Source organism: Hemibagrus wyckioides, linkage group LG06 (assembly GCF_019097595.1).
Source record: "Hemibagrus wyckioides isolate EC202008001 linkage group LG06, SWU_Hwy_1.0, whole genome shotgun sequence".
NCBI lineage: Eukaryota > Metazoa > Chordata > Actinopteri > Siluriformes > Bagridae > Hemibagrus > Hemibagrus wyckioides.
This window is the reverse complement of record NC_080715.1, coordinates 40,347,130-40,362,417: the sequence shown is the minus strand read 5'-3', so window position 1 is coordinate 40,362,417 and position 15,288 is coordinate 40,347,130. Positions and strand designations below refer to the sequence as shown.

The following is a 15,288-nucleotide window of genomic DNA, read 5'->3' as shown; positions in this document are numbered from 1 at the left end:
TCGAATGAAAGACCAGAATCAATAATCACACCAAGATCTTTTACTGCTGGACAAGATGAAACCAAAAGACCATCCACCATTACTCTGTAATCAGAAAGCTCACTTCTAACTGCCTGTGGTCCTAGTACAAGCACCTCTGTCTTGTCCGAATTAAGCAGGAGGAAGTTAGTGGCCATCCAATGTCTAATGTCCTTTACACATTCTTCTATCTTAATAAGCTGGTGTCTCTCATCTGATTTAGCTGAAACATATATCTGTGTGTCATCTGCATAACAGTGGAAGCTAATACCATGTTTACGAATAATTGCACCAAGGGGTAACATATATAGGGAGAAAAGCAGTGGGCCTAAGACAGCACACTGAACATAACCTTGGTATGCATGGAGAAGTCACCACCTAGATCTACAAACTGATAACGATCAGTCAAATAAGACCTGAGCCAGGAGAGGGCTGTTCCTTTAACACCAACAACATGTTCTAGTGTATCAAGTAGAACAGTGTGGTCAAAGGTGTCAAAAGATCGAGTAACACCAGTAGGGAGACACAACCCTGATCAGAAGCCAGTAACAGGTCATTTACCACTTTAACCAGTGCTGTCTCTGTGCTATGATGAGGCCTAAATCCTGACTGAAACATTTCATAAGTGTTATTTCGATGCAGGTCTGAACATAACTGCTGTGCTACAGCCTTTTCTAGGATCTTGGAGATAAAGGGCAGGTTTGATATCGGTCTATAGTTAGACAGCTGACAGGGGTCGAGGTCCGGTTTTTTAATCAAGGGTCTGATAACTGCTAGCTTAAAAGATTTAGGCACATAGCCAGTGCTTAGAGAAGAATTAATTACCTTTAGAAGGGGTTCAGTAGCTGCTGGTAATATCTGTTTAAGGAAAGATGTGGGTAAAGGATCTAGGATGCAGGTAGAAGATTCTGAAGAAGAAATTAGTGAAATTAGATCAGGCTCTTGAAGTGGAGTGAAGCACTCTAAGCTCTGATCAGAAATAGCTATATTATCTAAAGGATTATCTATCAAATAATATGGTTTTAAATTAATAGTCTGAATTTTTTGCCTGATATTGTCAATATTTTCATTGAAAAAATTCATGAAGTCATTGCTGCTAAATGTAGATGGTGTGCGCTTTTCTACAGTGGTTTTACTCCTAGTTAATTTTGCTACAGTGCTAAATAAAAATTTTGGATTGTTTTTGTTATCTTCGATTACGGCAGAGAGATACGCTGATCTAGCAGAACTAAGAGAATTTTTGTATCTCAGAAGGCTTTCCTTCCACGCAATCTAGAATACTGCTAATTTAGTTTGACGCCATTTATGCTCTAGTTTCCTAGCTGATTGTTTTAAAGCTCGTGTTTGGTCGTTGTACCAGGGTGCTAGTTTCTTGTCTTTAATTTTTTTCCTTTTAAGTGGAGCTACAGTGTCTAGGGTGTTCCGAAATAATGACTCCAAGTAATTAGTCGCCTGGTCAAGTTCTGTAGGGTCAGACGGTGAACCAATCATGTGTGATAATTCTGGGAGACTATCGGTAAATCTCTCTGCAGTGGCAGACGTAAATATACGCTTCATACGGTAATGCAGCAAGTTGCGCATCTCGTGACTAAGACGCATTCTAAATGAAACTAGATAATGATCTGAGATAGCTTCTGACTGTGGAAGAGTGACTATGTTTTCTATATTTAATCCGAATGTAAAAATGAGATCCAGAGTGTGACCTCCATTATGAGTGGGTCCGATTACATTTTGATTAACACCTAATGAATCTAAGATGGACACAACTGCTGTTCAGAGGGTCTTCTGGCTTATCAAAATGAATGTTGAAGTCTCCTACTATTAGTGCTTTGTCTAAAGAAACAACAAGGTTTAAAGTAAAATCTCCAAATTCACTGAGGAATTCAGAGTATGGCCCTGGGGGTCTGTAAATAACAATTAGAGGAATTGACTCTGTGAACTTATTATTAGTACTTGCATATGTTAGGTTAGTATAAAGAACTTCAAATGTGTTGAATTGATGTCTAGGTTTTTGTGTGGCGCTTTAACATACATTTTATATTTAACAGTCCTAGCTACAGATCAAAGGTGCTGGCTGTGCATTCCCTATCATCTAGTTTTATGTTAATCAAGTTACTAAAACAAATTTTCTGATTGTTAAAACATTTTCGTTTGGTTCGGGGAATAGACACAGTCTCAATGTTATGAACCCTGAGTGACGACTCATTGCAGGCAGCAGACGGTCGGATTAACCTGCTTGTCTGCTCCCTGGCCCTGGATTGTCACCGATTAACTAGATCTGCTCTAAGACTATGTGCTATGCTGCAAGAAATGAGAGCAGCACCCTCCCAAGTGGGATGGACACCGTCCCGTCCTAACAGGCCAGCCTTGCCCTCAAAAGAGCTCCAATTGTCTATGAAGCCCACATTGTTTTCGGAGCACCACCTGGACATCCAGCAGTTCAGCGACCATAACCTGCTGTAAGCTACATCGCCACGCCGCATTGGGATGGGGCCAGAGCATACTACGGCATCGGACATCGCCTTCACTAATTTACACACCTCTACATTACTCTTAGTAACCTCAGACTGACGAAGGCGTATATCATTAGCTCCTACATGGAAAACTATCTTGGAGAACCTGTGCTTGCCTAGGACCCTAAGATTACCTGCAATGTCCGGCGCCCTGGCTCCCGGAATACACCTAACCTGTGCTGCTGGAGCCCCTAAAGGCCTAGCTAATTTCACATGCCTTAAAATTGAGTCTCCTATTACCAGAGCTCTTTCAGGTTTCTCAGCGCGTTCTTCACTGAGGAGAGCAAACTTGTTGGTCATATGAAGCGGAGAGGAGTGGTGCTCCCGTGGGAAAGCCTTAGTGTTAGCCTTGGCTGCGCGACTATGCTGCCGAGTCATCACCCATTCGCCCCGCTGTGAGGGCTCTAATGCCGGAGTTGGGGGGTTACTAACTAATTATGAATATTCATAATAATAATAATGATGGTGATAATATTATCAAATTAATACATTTATTTATTTTTGTCTACAGTGTACGTTCTCATTCAATGCACTTTTTAAACTTTTTAGTATCATTTTATTTTATTTTATTTTATTTTGCATTATCTTCAGTTGACCTCATTTCTTGGCTGTAGAAATGTAAACAGAAACAGTTGTTATAGAGTGTCTGTGAAATAATATGATTATTATGGTGTATAAATACCTGTAAGCACTTAAAATAGATTTAATTGTTGTTTCAAGGTGTGAAAGTTTAATTTCTTAAATAAACAGTAAAATCTGAAAAGTTCACTGTGAAGCGTCTTCTTATACAGGGTCGTGTCTCATTGTGAAAAACGTCTCCTCTTGACTTCACTGTATTTAAATCTAGACCTTTGTTTACTAAGGCAAGCTTCCACACTGTACTCGAGCTGTCTGTAATTCTAATGTGTGTAAAAATAATGTCACTAGCAATTTTTAAACTCATTAAGTCGCCATATTAATAATTGTTTAATAAATCACTTACATGCTTATACAATAGAAAACAACAGAGTGTCAATATACCTATAATAGAAACACAAAGTTTATTCACGTCCACTTCCCCTCCCCCTCTCTGTTCTCTCCATTTCAGACGTTTCTACAAAAAGCAGAAGTAGGTCCTTTCTTGTTAACTGTAAGCCTGGAAGTTGCATCATCAACCATGTTTTTGCTGCTTAAAAAAAAGAGGAAAGAAATACAGGCCCAAAAACACAATCATGAAAAATAAGGAAGATATATTTGTTCATTTTTCTCTGCTTGCTGTCACAAATGTAATACATTTAGTCAGTAGCATGTTGTATGTGATATTTCTGAATTACTGACATTCAGTCAATAGTTGGTCAAACATACTGGCAGATAATGTAATAAAGGTCTGTGTTGAACTGGTGTGTAGGTTTACATCAGATCTGGTAAATTGGTTAGGTGTGATCAGGTGTGCAGGTCTGCAGTAAATCTTGTGTTCAAATGTGCCCGTAACTAGCTGGCCTGATGATTAGTTGTTTAGGTCAGAAGATAGCGAGTTGTTCAAGCAATTATTCAAGGGTACTGGTCAGTAGCTGGTCAGTTTGATCAGCTTTCTATGTCATTATCTGGTAGGTTGGAAAGTCATTTCAGGTGTACAGGTCAGAAGCTAGTGAGTTATTCAGGTGTGTAGGTCAGTAGCTGGAGATCTCCTCAGTATTGTAGGTTGTTCATTATTAATCTATATAAGTTGCTGTTCTTCTGTTTGTTGATTTTCTTTACTGAAGACTCACTGTTTCATCAGTACAGCTATAGTGTGCTCTAGTAGGACCTGAAACAGAGGCTGGGAGACAAGAAAATAGCAAAACTGTTGAGAAAGCACATGATCATACCGGAAATACAATAATTTTATTAATAACAGCTTAGTTGAGGTCATCTTACTTTGGTCTTTCCTTATGACACAGACAATGATGACGACGTGGAAAACGATTGCAGCAAATATTCCAATGGGGAAGTACAGCATGCTCTTTCCATGCACTGCTGCAAACATACCAGAAACAAACTAATACAAATGCAGTGAGCTACATGAAGGCAGAATATTTCAACTGAAATGATTCCAGGTTGTAATTACCTTTAACAGTGAGCCGCATGTATCTGTACTGATTTCTCTCAAGGAAACAGATGTAAACTCCTTCATCCTCTTCAGTCAGGTGGGATATGAGTAGAGAGAGGTTTCCTGGAGAGTGAGTATTTTTTTTAGAGTGCAAGAATTTTAAACATGTCTATTCATGACAGTCCTTGCTAATGCTAAATCTAAATTCGGTTTGATGGAGGTTCTCAGGAAGGTGGAGGTTTTGTCATCATGGGTGGAGGAAGGGGGGTGAAAGGATGGGGGGTGGATTGGATCAAGTCTATAGTCATCCGTCACGGATCAGAAAGTCATACGGTTCCAGGAAATGCTGTGGAATATTGACAGATTGCCCCATTCTGCAATTCTAGCTAGCTTGAGTAAGTCTAGTTATGGTGTAACTAGTTTTGTTGCTTGTCTCAGTTCAACAGTTCAACAGCGTTACCAATGCATGTGTATACAGTCACCTGCTTTTTTTTTAGCCATGCTTTCAGATATGCAGTCTAATTAATTCTGACCCTACTAATAATACCACTTTCTTAATCTCATAAGAATTTCCACACTCTTATACTAAAGACTATAAATAAAAAGAGTTTCATACAAAAAGAGGAAATGGTTTTCTTTCTGCTTAGTCTTACATTACGCAACACTTTTATATAGTATATAGTATAGTATAGTATATATATATATATATATATATATATATATATATATATATATATATATGTATATATATATATATATACTATATATAAAGGATATTTATTGCTTATTGTAACTGCTGTTTTATTATTATTCATGTTCATACTGCTTCTTTACACATTATATACTATTTTTTTTAAACATAGTGAATTAACATTTGACACTCAGAATTATTATTTATTATTATTATTATAACAGAATAAAACCACCCAGAAATTCACGTTAACGACTTACTATATAATGTACAATGTGTGTAGAATTAATAAAGACATGTACACATGCTATACAAGCTGAGAAGAAGAAGAGCTGGTGCACATGTTGTGCAGATGTTAAAGAAGTCTAATGACTGTTAATGTAATTTGATGACGGCATATTCTGTCCTTTCTTCAGTGCTGACGGCTTTGGGTCTTTGAGATGTGTTAGTGTGGACCACAGTGGTGTACATGATGACATCATCCTGAAAAAAACACAAACACACATAAACACACTATATGTATATATATTCAGGTGTTATTTTTCAGAGCTTGGGCTTGGCCCCTTAGTTCCAGTGAAAGGAATTCTTAATGCTTCAGCTTCATACCAAAACATTTTTGGACAATTTCATGCTCTTTGTGGGAACAGTTTGGGGATGACCCCTTCCTGTTCCAACATGGCTGCACACCAGTGACCAAAGCAAGGTCCATAAAGACATGGATGAGCGAGTTTGGTGTGGAGGAACTGACCTGTACAGAGCCCTGACCTCAACCTGATAGAATACCTTTGGGATGAATTAGAGCGGAGACTGCGAACCAGGCCCTCTTGTTCAACATCAGTGGACGAGACACACACACACTATATCGCCAAAGGTTTTGGGACACCCCTCCAAATATATATATATATATACACTACCAGTCAAAAGTTTGGACACACCTTTTCAATTCAATGTTTTTTGTTTAGGGATTTATTTTCTACATTCTAGAACAATACTGGAGATTTCAGAACTATGAAATAACACACATGGACTTAAGTAATCCGTATGTAATGACAACAAAAAACAGTCAGTTGTTATTTTAAGACACGAAGGTCAGGTGTTCTGGAATAGTTCTTGCAAGAACAGTATTGTCAAGTACATTTGCAAAACCCATCAAGCCCCATGATGAAACTGGCTCACATGAAGACCATCCCAGTAAAGCAAGACCAAAACTGACCTCTGCTGCAGAGGAGAAGTTCATTTAGAGTCACCAGCCTCAGAAATCACCAATTAACAGCACCTCAGATTAGAGCCGTTATGAAGGCTTTACAGAGCATCAGTAGCAGACATATCTCAATATCAACTGTTCAAAGGACATTATTGTGGATTTTGGCCGCCTTCAGCATTGTTTTACAATGTAGAAAGAAATAAACATCAGGAAAGACCATGGAATTAGAAGATGTGTCCAAACTTTTGACTGGTAGTGTATATATATTCTAGATATGAAATGGACTTCACTGGTTTATGAAAATTTTCTGCTTGATTGTATTTTTATAAAATGTAATCTAACTAAAATTAATGTATTAACTGACATGAGTAGAGGTGTGTGTATTCAGCTGTGTTTCCTGCTCTTTCTTCTGTTCTGTTGGTCCTGTATTGCTTGTTGTCTGCTCTCGTTTCTTTACTGCAGAATAAAATACACAGAGAGACAGAGTGAGACACACACACACACACACAACAGAAAACACTGTATATCTCCATTTATGCACCTCTGTATCTCCAAAAAATGACTCCTCCGATTCCCAGCAGCAGCACAACAGGGATGAAGGAGAGGTAAGTGCTGATCGGCAGTTTAGGTGGTTCTGTATGTTTTACTCCTAGAAATATAGAGAGCAAGAACTGAAATGCTGATACAGTGTGAGGAAGCACTTTTCAGTAGATCAATTCTGATTGGTCGGGAGATGTCCTAATTTTCTCTAACATCAGTTCTGCCTGTACTGCAGCTCTAAATCACTGGTTGGTATTAATGCGCATGGAATATGGTGAAGGTTTTATGGAAGGAGTCTGCAGTGTGAGTGAGAGGAGACATGGGACTCTTCATTTTCTCAATAACATGACAAGCTGCTTTTTGTCTCTTTATATCTGCTAGAATATAAGAAATAACAATTAATTAACATGTGTACCAGATGTTCCACAATGTTAATGTAAACACAACTGGATAAAAAGTATGACCTCTTTCTGTCAGCACATGTTGCAGCCCACATCTCTCCAACTGCACTCGAAAATATTTACTTTAATAAACAATTGCAATAGTTGGGTAATCATTGCTGTATAATAGCTAGATACAGTGGAACCTCGGTATACGAATTTAATCGGTTCTTAATTGGTTTAAATGGTTCTAATTAGTTCTTAAGGTAAAAATGTGTATTGTGAAATGAATTTTCCCATAAGAAATAATGTGAATGCAGATAATCTCTTTGAGCCACCCAAAAATATGACCAATACAAAGCATCTCTGCTTACAAAGAACTGACCCAAGCCAAGCATTCCATGTCAAGGGTCCTCACAGGAAGTCATGCCACCAAGCTTGGGTTAAAAATAGCACGGACCACCCAAGTCTCCAATCTGTTAACAAAACAATGGCTGAAAAATCGCCTAACTTTTGAACACATGCCGAAGGCAACATTGGTATCGTTGGGTGACTCTTTCAAAACTGAAAAAATTTGAAAACTCGCTTCACTTGGCTTTCCACTGCCACTAACAAGTTTTGAACGGCTCCTGGACGTACATGCAACTTAGCTGGTGTTCAGTTTGGATGAGTTCATTTCTGTGCTGAAAATGTTTGCCGATGCAAATTTCTATTCTTAAGGTGAAAATCCGTAAGGAAACTTGCTGTATTAGAAAAATAATAGTAACTTGGGGATAGTAAAAGTGTCTATGCATTATCCCAGCACACTGAAGTATGTATTAATAATAATAATAATAATAATAATAATAATAATAATAGTTACCTGTAACAGTGATGATGATGTCTGTGTATTCTTCACCTCGAATTTGACACCTGTACAATCCTTCATCCTCCACAGTCAGCTTTAATATGAGTAGTGAGAGATTTCCTGGAGAGATTTCCTGTACGTTACTGAGCTGAAATCTCTTTTGGTTTGTTGCTAAAGAATCCCAGTCATTATTCTTGTTGTATTTCTTCCAAGTCAGATTCCGAGGGGCGTTCCGAAGGTTTGAGCAAGTGCAGGGCAGCAGTACAGCATCTCCTACTTGTGCTTTAATTTTCTCTGTTTTTGTTAGTTTTTCTAAATTGCAGCCTGCACAATGAAACAATCATACAATATATTTAACCCACAGTCACTTCATAATATATAAATTTCTGTTTTCTCTAGCATACACATTAAAGAAATTCATAATAGTTCATGTCACTGCTGTATTTCCTCGCTCTGGCACAATGTCAACACAATTTGCATGATATTTATGTGAAACGGTGCTCTGTTGCTTTTAAGAATAATAAATTAGCAGATAGACAAGACTCATATATGCTTTTCTAGACCACACATCCTTTAATTACTTTATTTAAAAAAAATTAATACATATATTACTTAAATAACAAATTATTTTATTTACTTTTTAACCTTGTACATGCTCATGCTGGGTAAATTAGGAGGCAGTTCAACAAACACAGCCGTAAAAAAAAGAGGTCAGTCTGGTCACTGGTCATATTTATAGTTCATTTATTACAAATGTAATTTAACGTACATTAAATCCATAAATAGACAACATGCTGATTTTTACTTTTAGGCAGATTTTACTCGTGGTTAAGAAACATGAGAAAAAGAAACTAATTTAGTAGTTCAGTAGTTAGTTAGTAGCAAGATTCTACATTTAGGACTCACCTTCAATGATATGAAGCACAATGAGGAGAAGATAAAACCCCAACAACATTCTTACAGGTGAAACAGCACAGACTTCACAACAACAACACACACACACACACACAGCTTTTTGAAGTGTGAGACTCAAAACACACTCACAGAGATACAGCATAGTTTGATTTCTGAGAAATGTTACTTCTTCCTCTTTTAGCGTTGCTCAAGCCACACACCCACACTGAATTCTCCATGACCCTGATTACAACAAATGCACCACACACACTCCAGGGTGGGGGCGTCTTTTTAATAGGAGGTGTATATATATATATAGTCTAGAGGGACTGGGTGAAATCATCAAAAAAATGCAAGAGAGACTTCTTATTTAGAAATGATTTCATAAACACATACAGTATGTTAATGACTCGTTAGTCCATTAGATAAAAAGAAGTTTTCTGTTCATTTAAGAAGCTCACATTTTAACACACATTCTTCACAGATACAAATTTGTTAGCTTTGTAGAGCACCATGAACTTTCTTCTGTTCTTCAGCAGAGCTTCACCACTCCAGATTCACATTTCCATCTCCACCAGCTGTGCTGTAGAGAACTCGTGCAGGATCTGGTAAAGCTAAGAGCAACGTGGATAAGAATTTCAAATTTTTTATATGGATAATATAATTAGTTGGATAAATTTCTGTGAATATTGTGTGTACCTTTTTTTCTGGTGGTGCAGTAGACCCCAGCAACGATCATGTGCAGAAAGATGACGGTCACCATGGCGACAGGGATGAAGGGAAGAGGCTCTGGAGCAACTACAACAGAATATTTTTTAATGTTATGTTTTAGTGTTAGTTTAGTTGTACAGGTGTCATCAGTGATGAAGCAGAGTCACTACCCCAAAGTATATTTGTTCCATAACAACACATCCCCAGGTGTTTTTTTTCCCAATTAAACCACAGCAATTTGACAAGCATTAAAATTACAGAATGATGGATCATATACCATGATCAGGCATAACTGCAGCTCTTGTGAGGTGTTCCCGGTCTGCAGTGGTCAGTATCTATCAAAAGTGGTCCAAGGAAGGAACAGTGGTGAACCAGAGACAGGGTCATGAGCCAAGGTTCATTGATGCACGTGGGGAGTGAAGGCAGGCCCGTGTGATCCGATCCAACAGACGAGCTACTGTTGCTCAAATTGCTGAAGAAGTTAATGCTGGTTCTGATAGAAAGGGGTCATGGCTGTTTTAGCAGTATAAGGGCGGCCGACAATATTAGGCAGGTGGTCTTGAGGTTATGCTTGATTGGTGTATCTGTTTATAATAAAGTTTAATTTTTTTTTTTAATGCTCATGAAACGAGATATGTTCAGTTCTTAAACATAAAAATCTCCTCCTAATCTTCTCATATTACTGAGAAAAAGAAAATCATTCAAAGTTTTCCATCCATAAGACATAAATGGTGAAAAACCTGCAAGATACAGTTTATCCAAATCTGGCAACCACCTTAACATTAACCACATTGTCCCTGAATAATTTGTTATAATACAAATGATGACTTATAACATATTATTAGAATGAGTGCATTAATATAAACCTGTAAGTTACTTCTCTCAGAGCTGCTGTTATTCTAGGAAATTAATCAACACCTTTTAACCAATCAGAATCCAGAATTGTGGAAAACTGTGATACGTGTTGTTTACCTTTAACTACAAGCTTTACATCTGTGTATTTATCTCTTCCGAGGTCACACCTGTAAACTCCTTCATCCTCTTGACTCAGGTGTGATATGAGAAGAGAGAGGTTTCCTGGAAAGTGATCGTTAAGCAGCTGAAATTTCTGTCCGTCAATGGACATATCGTCCCACGTCGCTTTGGACCTGCTGTATTTCCTCCAGAGGAATTTTTTAGGTATGGTGTTTAGCTCAGTGGAGTGGCATGGCAGCAGTGTTGAGGTTCCTACGTGTGCTGTGATAGTTGATTCGTCTCCATGGATGATTTCATGGCTTCCTGTACAAAACGTGTTTGCAGATAATATTTATAAAATAAAAATATTAAAGAATATTTGGAATGCTGTAATTGTTACAATTCAACCTTCTTTTATAGCAATTTGTGTAAAGAAACAAAACACTGATTGGTTGATTTGGTTATTTGGGTGGTTGATTGAATTGATTGATTGATTGATTGATTGATTGATTGATTGATTGATTGATTGATTGATTGATTGATTGATTGATTGATTGACTGATTGATTGATTGACTGACTGACTGACTGACTGACTGACTGACTGACTGACTGACTGACTGATTGATTGATTGACTGACTGACTGACTGACTGACTGACTGACTGATTGATTCATTCATTCATTCATTCATTCATTCATTCATTCATTGGAGCATCACCTCCTGCTTCAGTCCAGAAAAGACGATCCATACATCACTGTGAGCTTTTAATAATATTACCCTTAATGATGAGACGGATGTCTGTGTAATGCCCGGCTCTGCTCTCACATCTGTAAAACCCCTTGTCTTCCAAGGTCAAGTTTGTTATGAGTAAAGAGAAGTTCCCTGGAGAGCCAACAACCAGCTGTACTCTTTTCCCATCAGTGCGGTCCAACATGTTTCTGGACGTCTCGTTCATCTTCGTCCACAGGAAACTCTGAGTTGTTGTGTTTAGATCAGCACAGTAGCACGGCAGCAGAATGGTGTCGGATAAGTCTGCTTCGATTTTTAATTCACGTCCATGGTTTGCTAGAATGCAGCCTGCATGTGAAGAAGTTCCATGTTAGAAAAAAATATAACTTTATGTTTGCTTCCACTGTACAAATTCCTGAGTAAGTTGTTACTATAGAAATAATAACATATTAGAAAGAGTATTAGAATTAACACCAATGAGAATTTAGTATAAGCTTCTTATCAGACCTTATGTAAAAGTGCATTTTTTCCTATAGTATATCCTTCTTCTAAAACAGTTGTATTTAAGTGTAGGTTATGATGGTGTGAGGCAAACTCTTAACTCGACTCATACATACATGCAGTGTTTGAGTATTTTATCAGACTCTCAACTTAAAAATGAATCCAAATTTCATCTCATTAGTAATAAAAAGTTCACACTCACCTCCAGCTACATGAACAATAATAACGTGAAGATAAACACTCAGCAAAAGTTCCATTAAAGAAACAAAGCCGACCTCACACCACATTCTAAAAACTGGTTTAACATTAAAACCAACCACCAGGAAGACAGGAAATGTCCACATTTCTTATGAAGTTTCAGAGAAGAGTGGCATGGGCTTGTCTGAGTCATTAGATTCCACTTCCTCTTTTTGTTCTCTGCTTCTCTGTCACATCCTCTTTGTACAAATTCTATCATTTTGATTACAGAATTATTACTGCACCGAATGGTCAACATTAGGACCTGCAGCAAACGGTAACAGAAGGAAGGTTGAGTGAACCAACTGAGGAAGGTATCACGCTGCCCCATGCCCTGGAAGAGGAGAAGAAGCTAGCACAGTTACTGTGGTTGCCAGATTGAGTTTTTTTATTGTTGTTTATTCTATTCCTTTTTTCTACCAACAGTCAAGGAGTGAAGTCCTGCTCATGCAAGAACATTTTATGGATGCATAGAAGGTCATCATGGAGGTCATCACACAGCCAATTATAATGTGGGGATTGCTCTTTCTCTTCGTATTTCCTGTCTCTCTGCAGCTATATGAATCACAGACAGTGTTCTTCCTCTGTGTGTGTGCGTGTGTGTGTGTGTGTGTGTGTGTGAATTAGGACGTAAAATTATCAAACATGCTCTATAAGAACATAAGCCTGAAGTTGCTCCTGACACTGATGATCTCCTTCATCCTCTACAGTCAGGTATGATATGAGGATAGCCAGATTTCCAGGAGCCTCACCATTATGATTCATCATTCATTATGATTTATCCTGGGGATCAGCACAGGAGCACAGCAGCACCGCAGACCCTCTGGATGATGCTATGATGACTGTTCTTTCTGTGTATCTCGATATTTGTATATAATTTCATTAATTATTTTATTTTCTTCTAAATATTTCTATGTAAAGAACAAACATAAAATATAAACTAGAGGTGTGTGGCATAATGAATTTTCAGTGTATTCTATATACATTATTTATGATAATTCATAATAATTTATAATAAGTATAACATTTTAATCCTGGAAATTACATTTTATTTTTTTACTGTATTCATGTATATGTATATAGTGTGTGTGTGTGTGTGTGTGTGTGTGTAAAATGTAATTGTAAAAGGATCAAACATTATTTATACTGTATTATAAATGCAACACATTTGTTTTTGCCCCCATTTTTCATGAGCTGAACTCAAAGATCTAAGACTTTTTCTATGTTCACAAAAGGCCTATTTCTCTCAAATATTGTTCACAAATCTGTGTAAATCTGTGTTAGTGAGCACTTCTCCTTTGCCGAGATAATCCATCCACCTCTCAGGTGTGGCATATCAAGATGCTGATTAGACAGCATGATTATTGCACAGGTGTGCCTGTGGATTTGTAAAAAGAAGTACATTGTGGACATTAGTGAGTTGTGGAGTTACAGGATGTCTGTAGTTCTGTAGAGTTGTTGCAGATGGTGAACTGCTCATTAACAGATCATTAACTGGTGTGTTCATACAGGCTGCAGGCTGAAAGGAAACAGAGCGACAGAAGAGATCACTGCATACACAGGAGGCTCAGTACTGCTGCCCTGCTCCTGCACTGACCTCCACAAGAAACCTGAGACATGCACATGGAAGAAATACACAAATGGAAATAACTGGGTACAGATATCTCCTGAGAGTGATCAGTACAAAGAGAGATATCAGCTGGTTAATGATCACTCTTCAGGAAATCTCTCTCTGCTCATATCACCCCTGACTGTAGAGGATGGAGGATGGTACAGGTGTGAGATCAGTGAAATGAAAACATACATCTACCTCACAGTGAAAGGTAAAACACTCTTCCGTAGACTGTACAAAGAAATGATTTTTTTAACTAATATGTAAAGTACTACTTCATAAAAGTATGTAGTGTACATTTATCAAACCTTGGTTACAAAAAGTGTATTATGGCATAAGACACAAAATGTAGAAATCAGATGTGAAACGTTTGTATTCAGTGTTCTGCCAATTGACAATATTTGTGTTTACGATTATGGACTATCTGAGTTTGTGTTCTGACCCGCTTTCACTTCTCACTATGATTCCTGGATTGTCTTTTGGTGATATCTCTCCAGATCCACTTCCCTACATCCCTATTGCCGTGGTGACTGTGATCTTTCTGCACATTATCGTGGCTTTGGTTTATTGCACCACCATAAAGAAAGGTACAAACATTTTCAAACCTTTGTTAAAAATTTATCATCTACTTCCCCATCATTGTAGCTGCATAAACGGAGCTTTTCTTATCTATTTTACACTCTAGGTCCTGGTACAGTTCATTACAGCAGAGGTGATGGAGATGGAACAGTGAGTCTGCAGTAGAGAAGATCTCAGTTCACTGATCTTTCAGAAAATTAATCAAGAGATTTGTTCAGAAATTTTTGCTAAAAAACAGAATATGTGTGGTTAGATTTTAAAGTGTATCATTTATAGGTTTCTATCTGATGCTCACATGCTTTTGATGCCTGCTTCACTTTCACAATATTTACATCATTAAAAATTAGACACATTGTATTATTTCTTCACAATATTGTATTGTTCTTTGTTCTCGATTGTAAATGCTATCAGAACTGAGGTATTCATCGTAGAAAATAAATACATTTCTGTTTATTGTAAGCAACCTAAAATCCATCTTTCTCTGCAACGCTCGGTGCCTGGTCCATCTCCGAAACCTTCTTCCACCTCCCTCAGCTACAGAGCTGCCCTTAGTACATGAAGGAACTGGATGAAGAATTCAATGACATCTCTTTCTTTAGCTGTCTTTCAACAGTTACAAGTTCTTTTTGCTCAGAAGATTTTCCTTCAGCATTCTCAATTAAATCCTTTCCCCATTTAAAATTTTGAAGCTTAGTATTCCAGAATACTGGGTTCATGTAGAATGCTGAATCTCCATCACAAAAGCTGTTTTGATTGTTATTTCCTCATCCCCCTACACCTTCCTCTCAATCTCTCATTGGCTGTTAGTC

The 15,288-nt window shown here is 37.7% G+C and overlaps 1 protein-coding gene across 1 annotated transcript; it reads right to left on the bottom strand.

Moving 5' to 3' along the window:
* Window positions 1-5,380: 5,380 nt before the first annotated feature.
* On the bottom strand, window positions 5,381-12,394 carry LOC131354436 (polymeric immunoglobulin receptor-like). The gene is made up of 9 exons (XM_058392068.1): window positions 12,254-12,394; window positions 11,599-11,898; window positions 10,839-11,144; window positions 9,855-9,953; window positions 9,168-9,769; window positions 8,277-8,585; window positions 7,036-7,143; window positions 6,859-6,950; window positions 5,381-5,773 (listed from the first exon to the last, which is right to left on the bottom strand). The coding sequence occupies exons 1-5, from the start codon at window positions 12,336-12,338 to the stop codon at window positions 9,699-9,701; spliced, it is 861 nt and encodes a 286-aa protein (XP_058248051.1). The 5' UTR covers window positions 12,339-12,394; the 3' UTR covers window positions 5,381-5,773; window positions 6,859-6,950; window positions 7,036-7,143; window positions 8,277-8,585; window positions 9,168-9,698.
* Window positions 12,395-15,288: the final 2,894 nt, after the last annotated feature.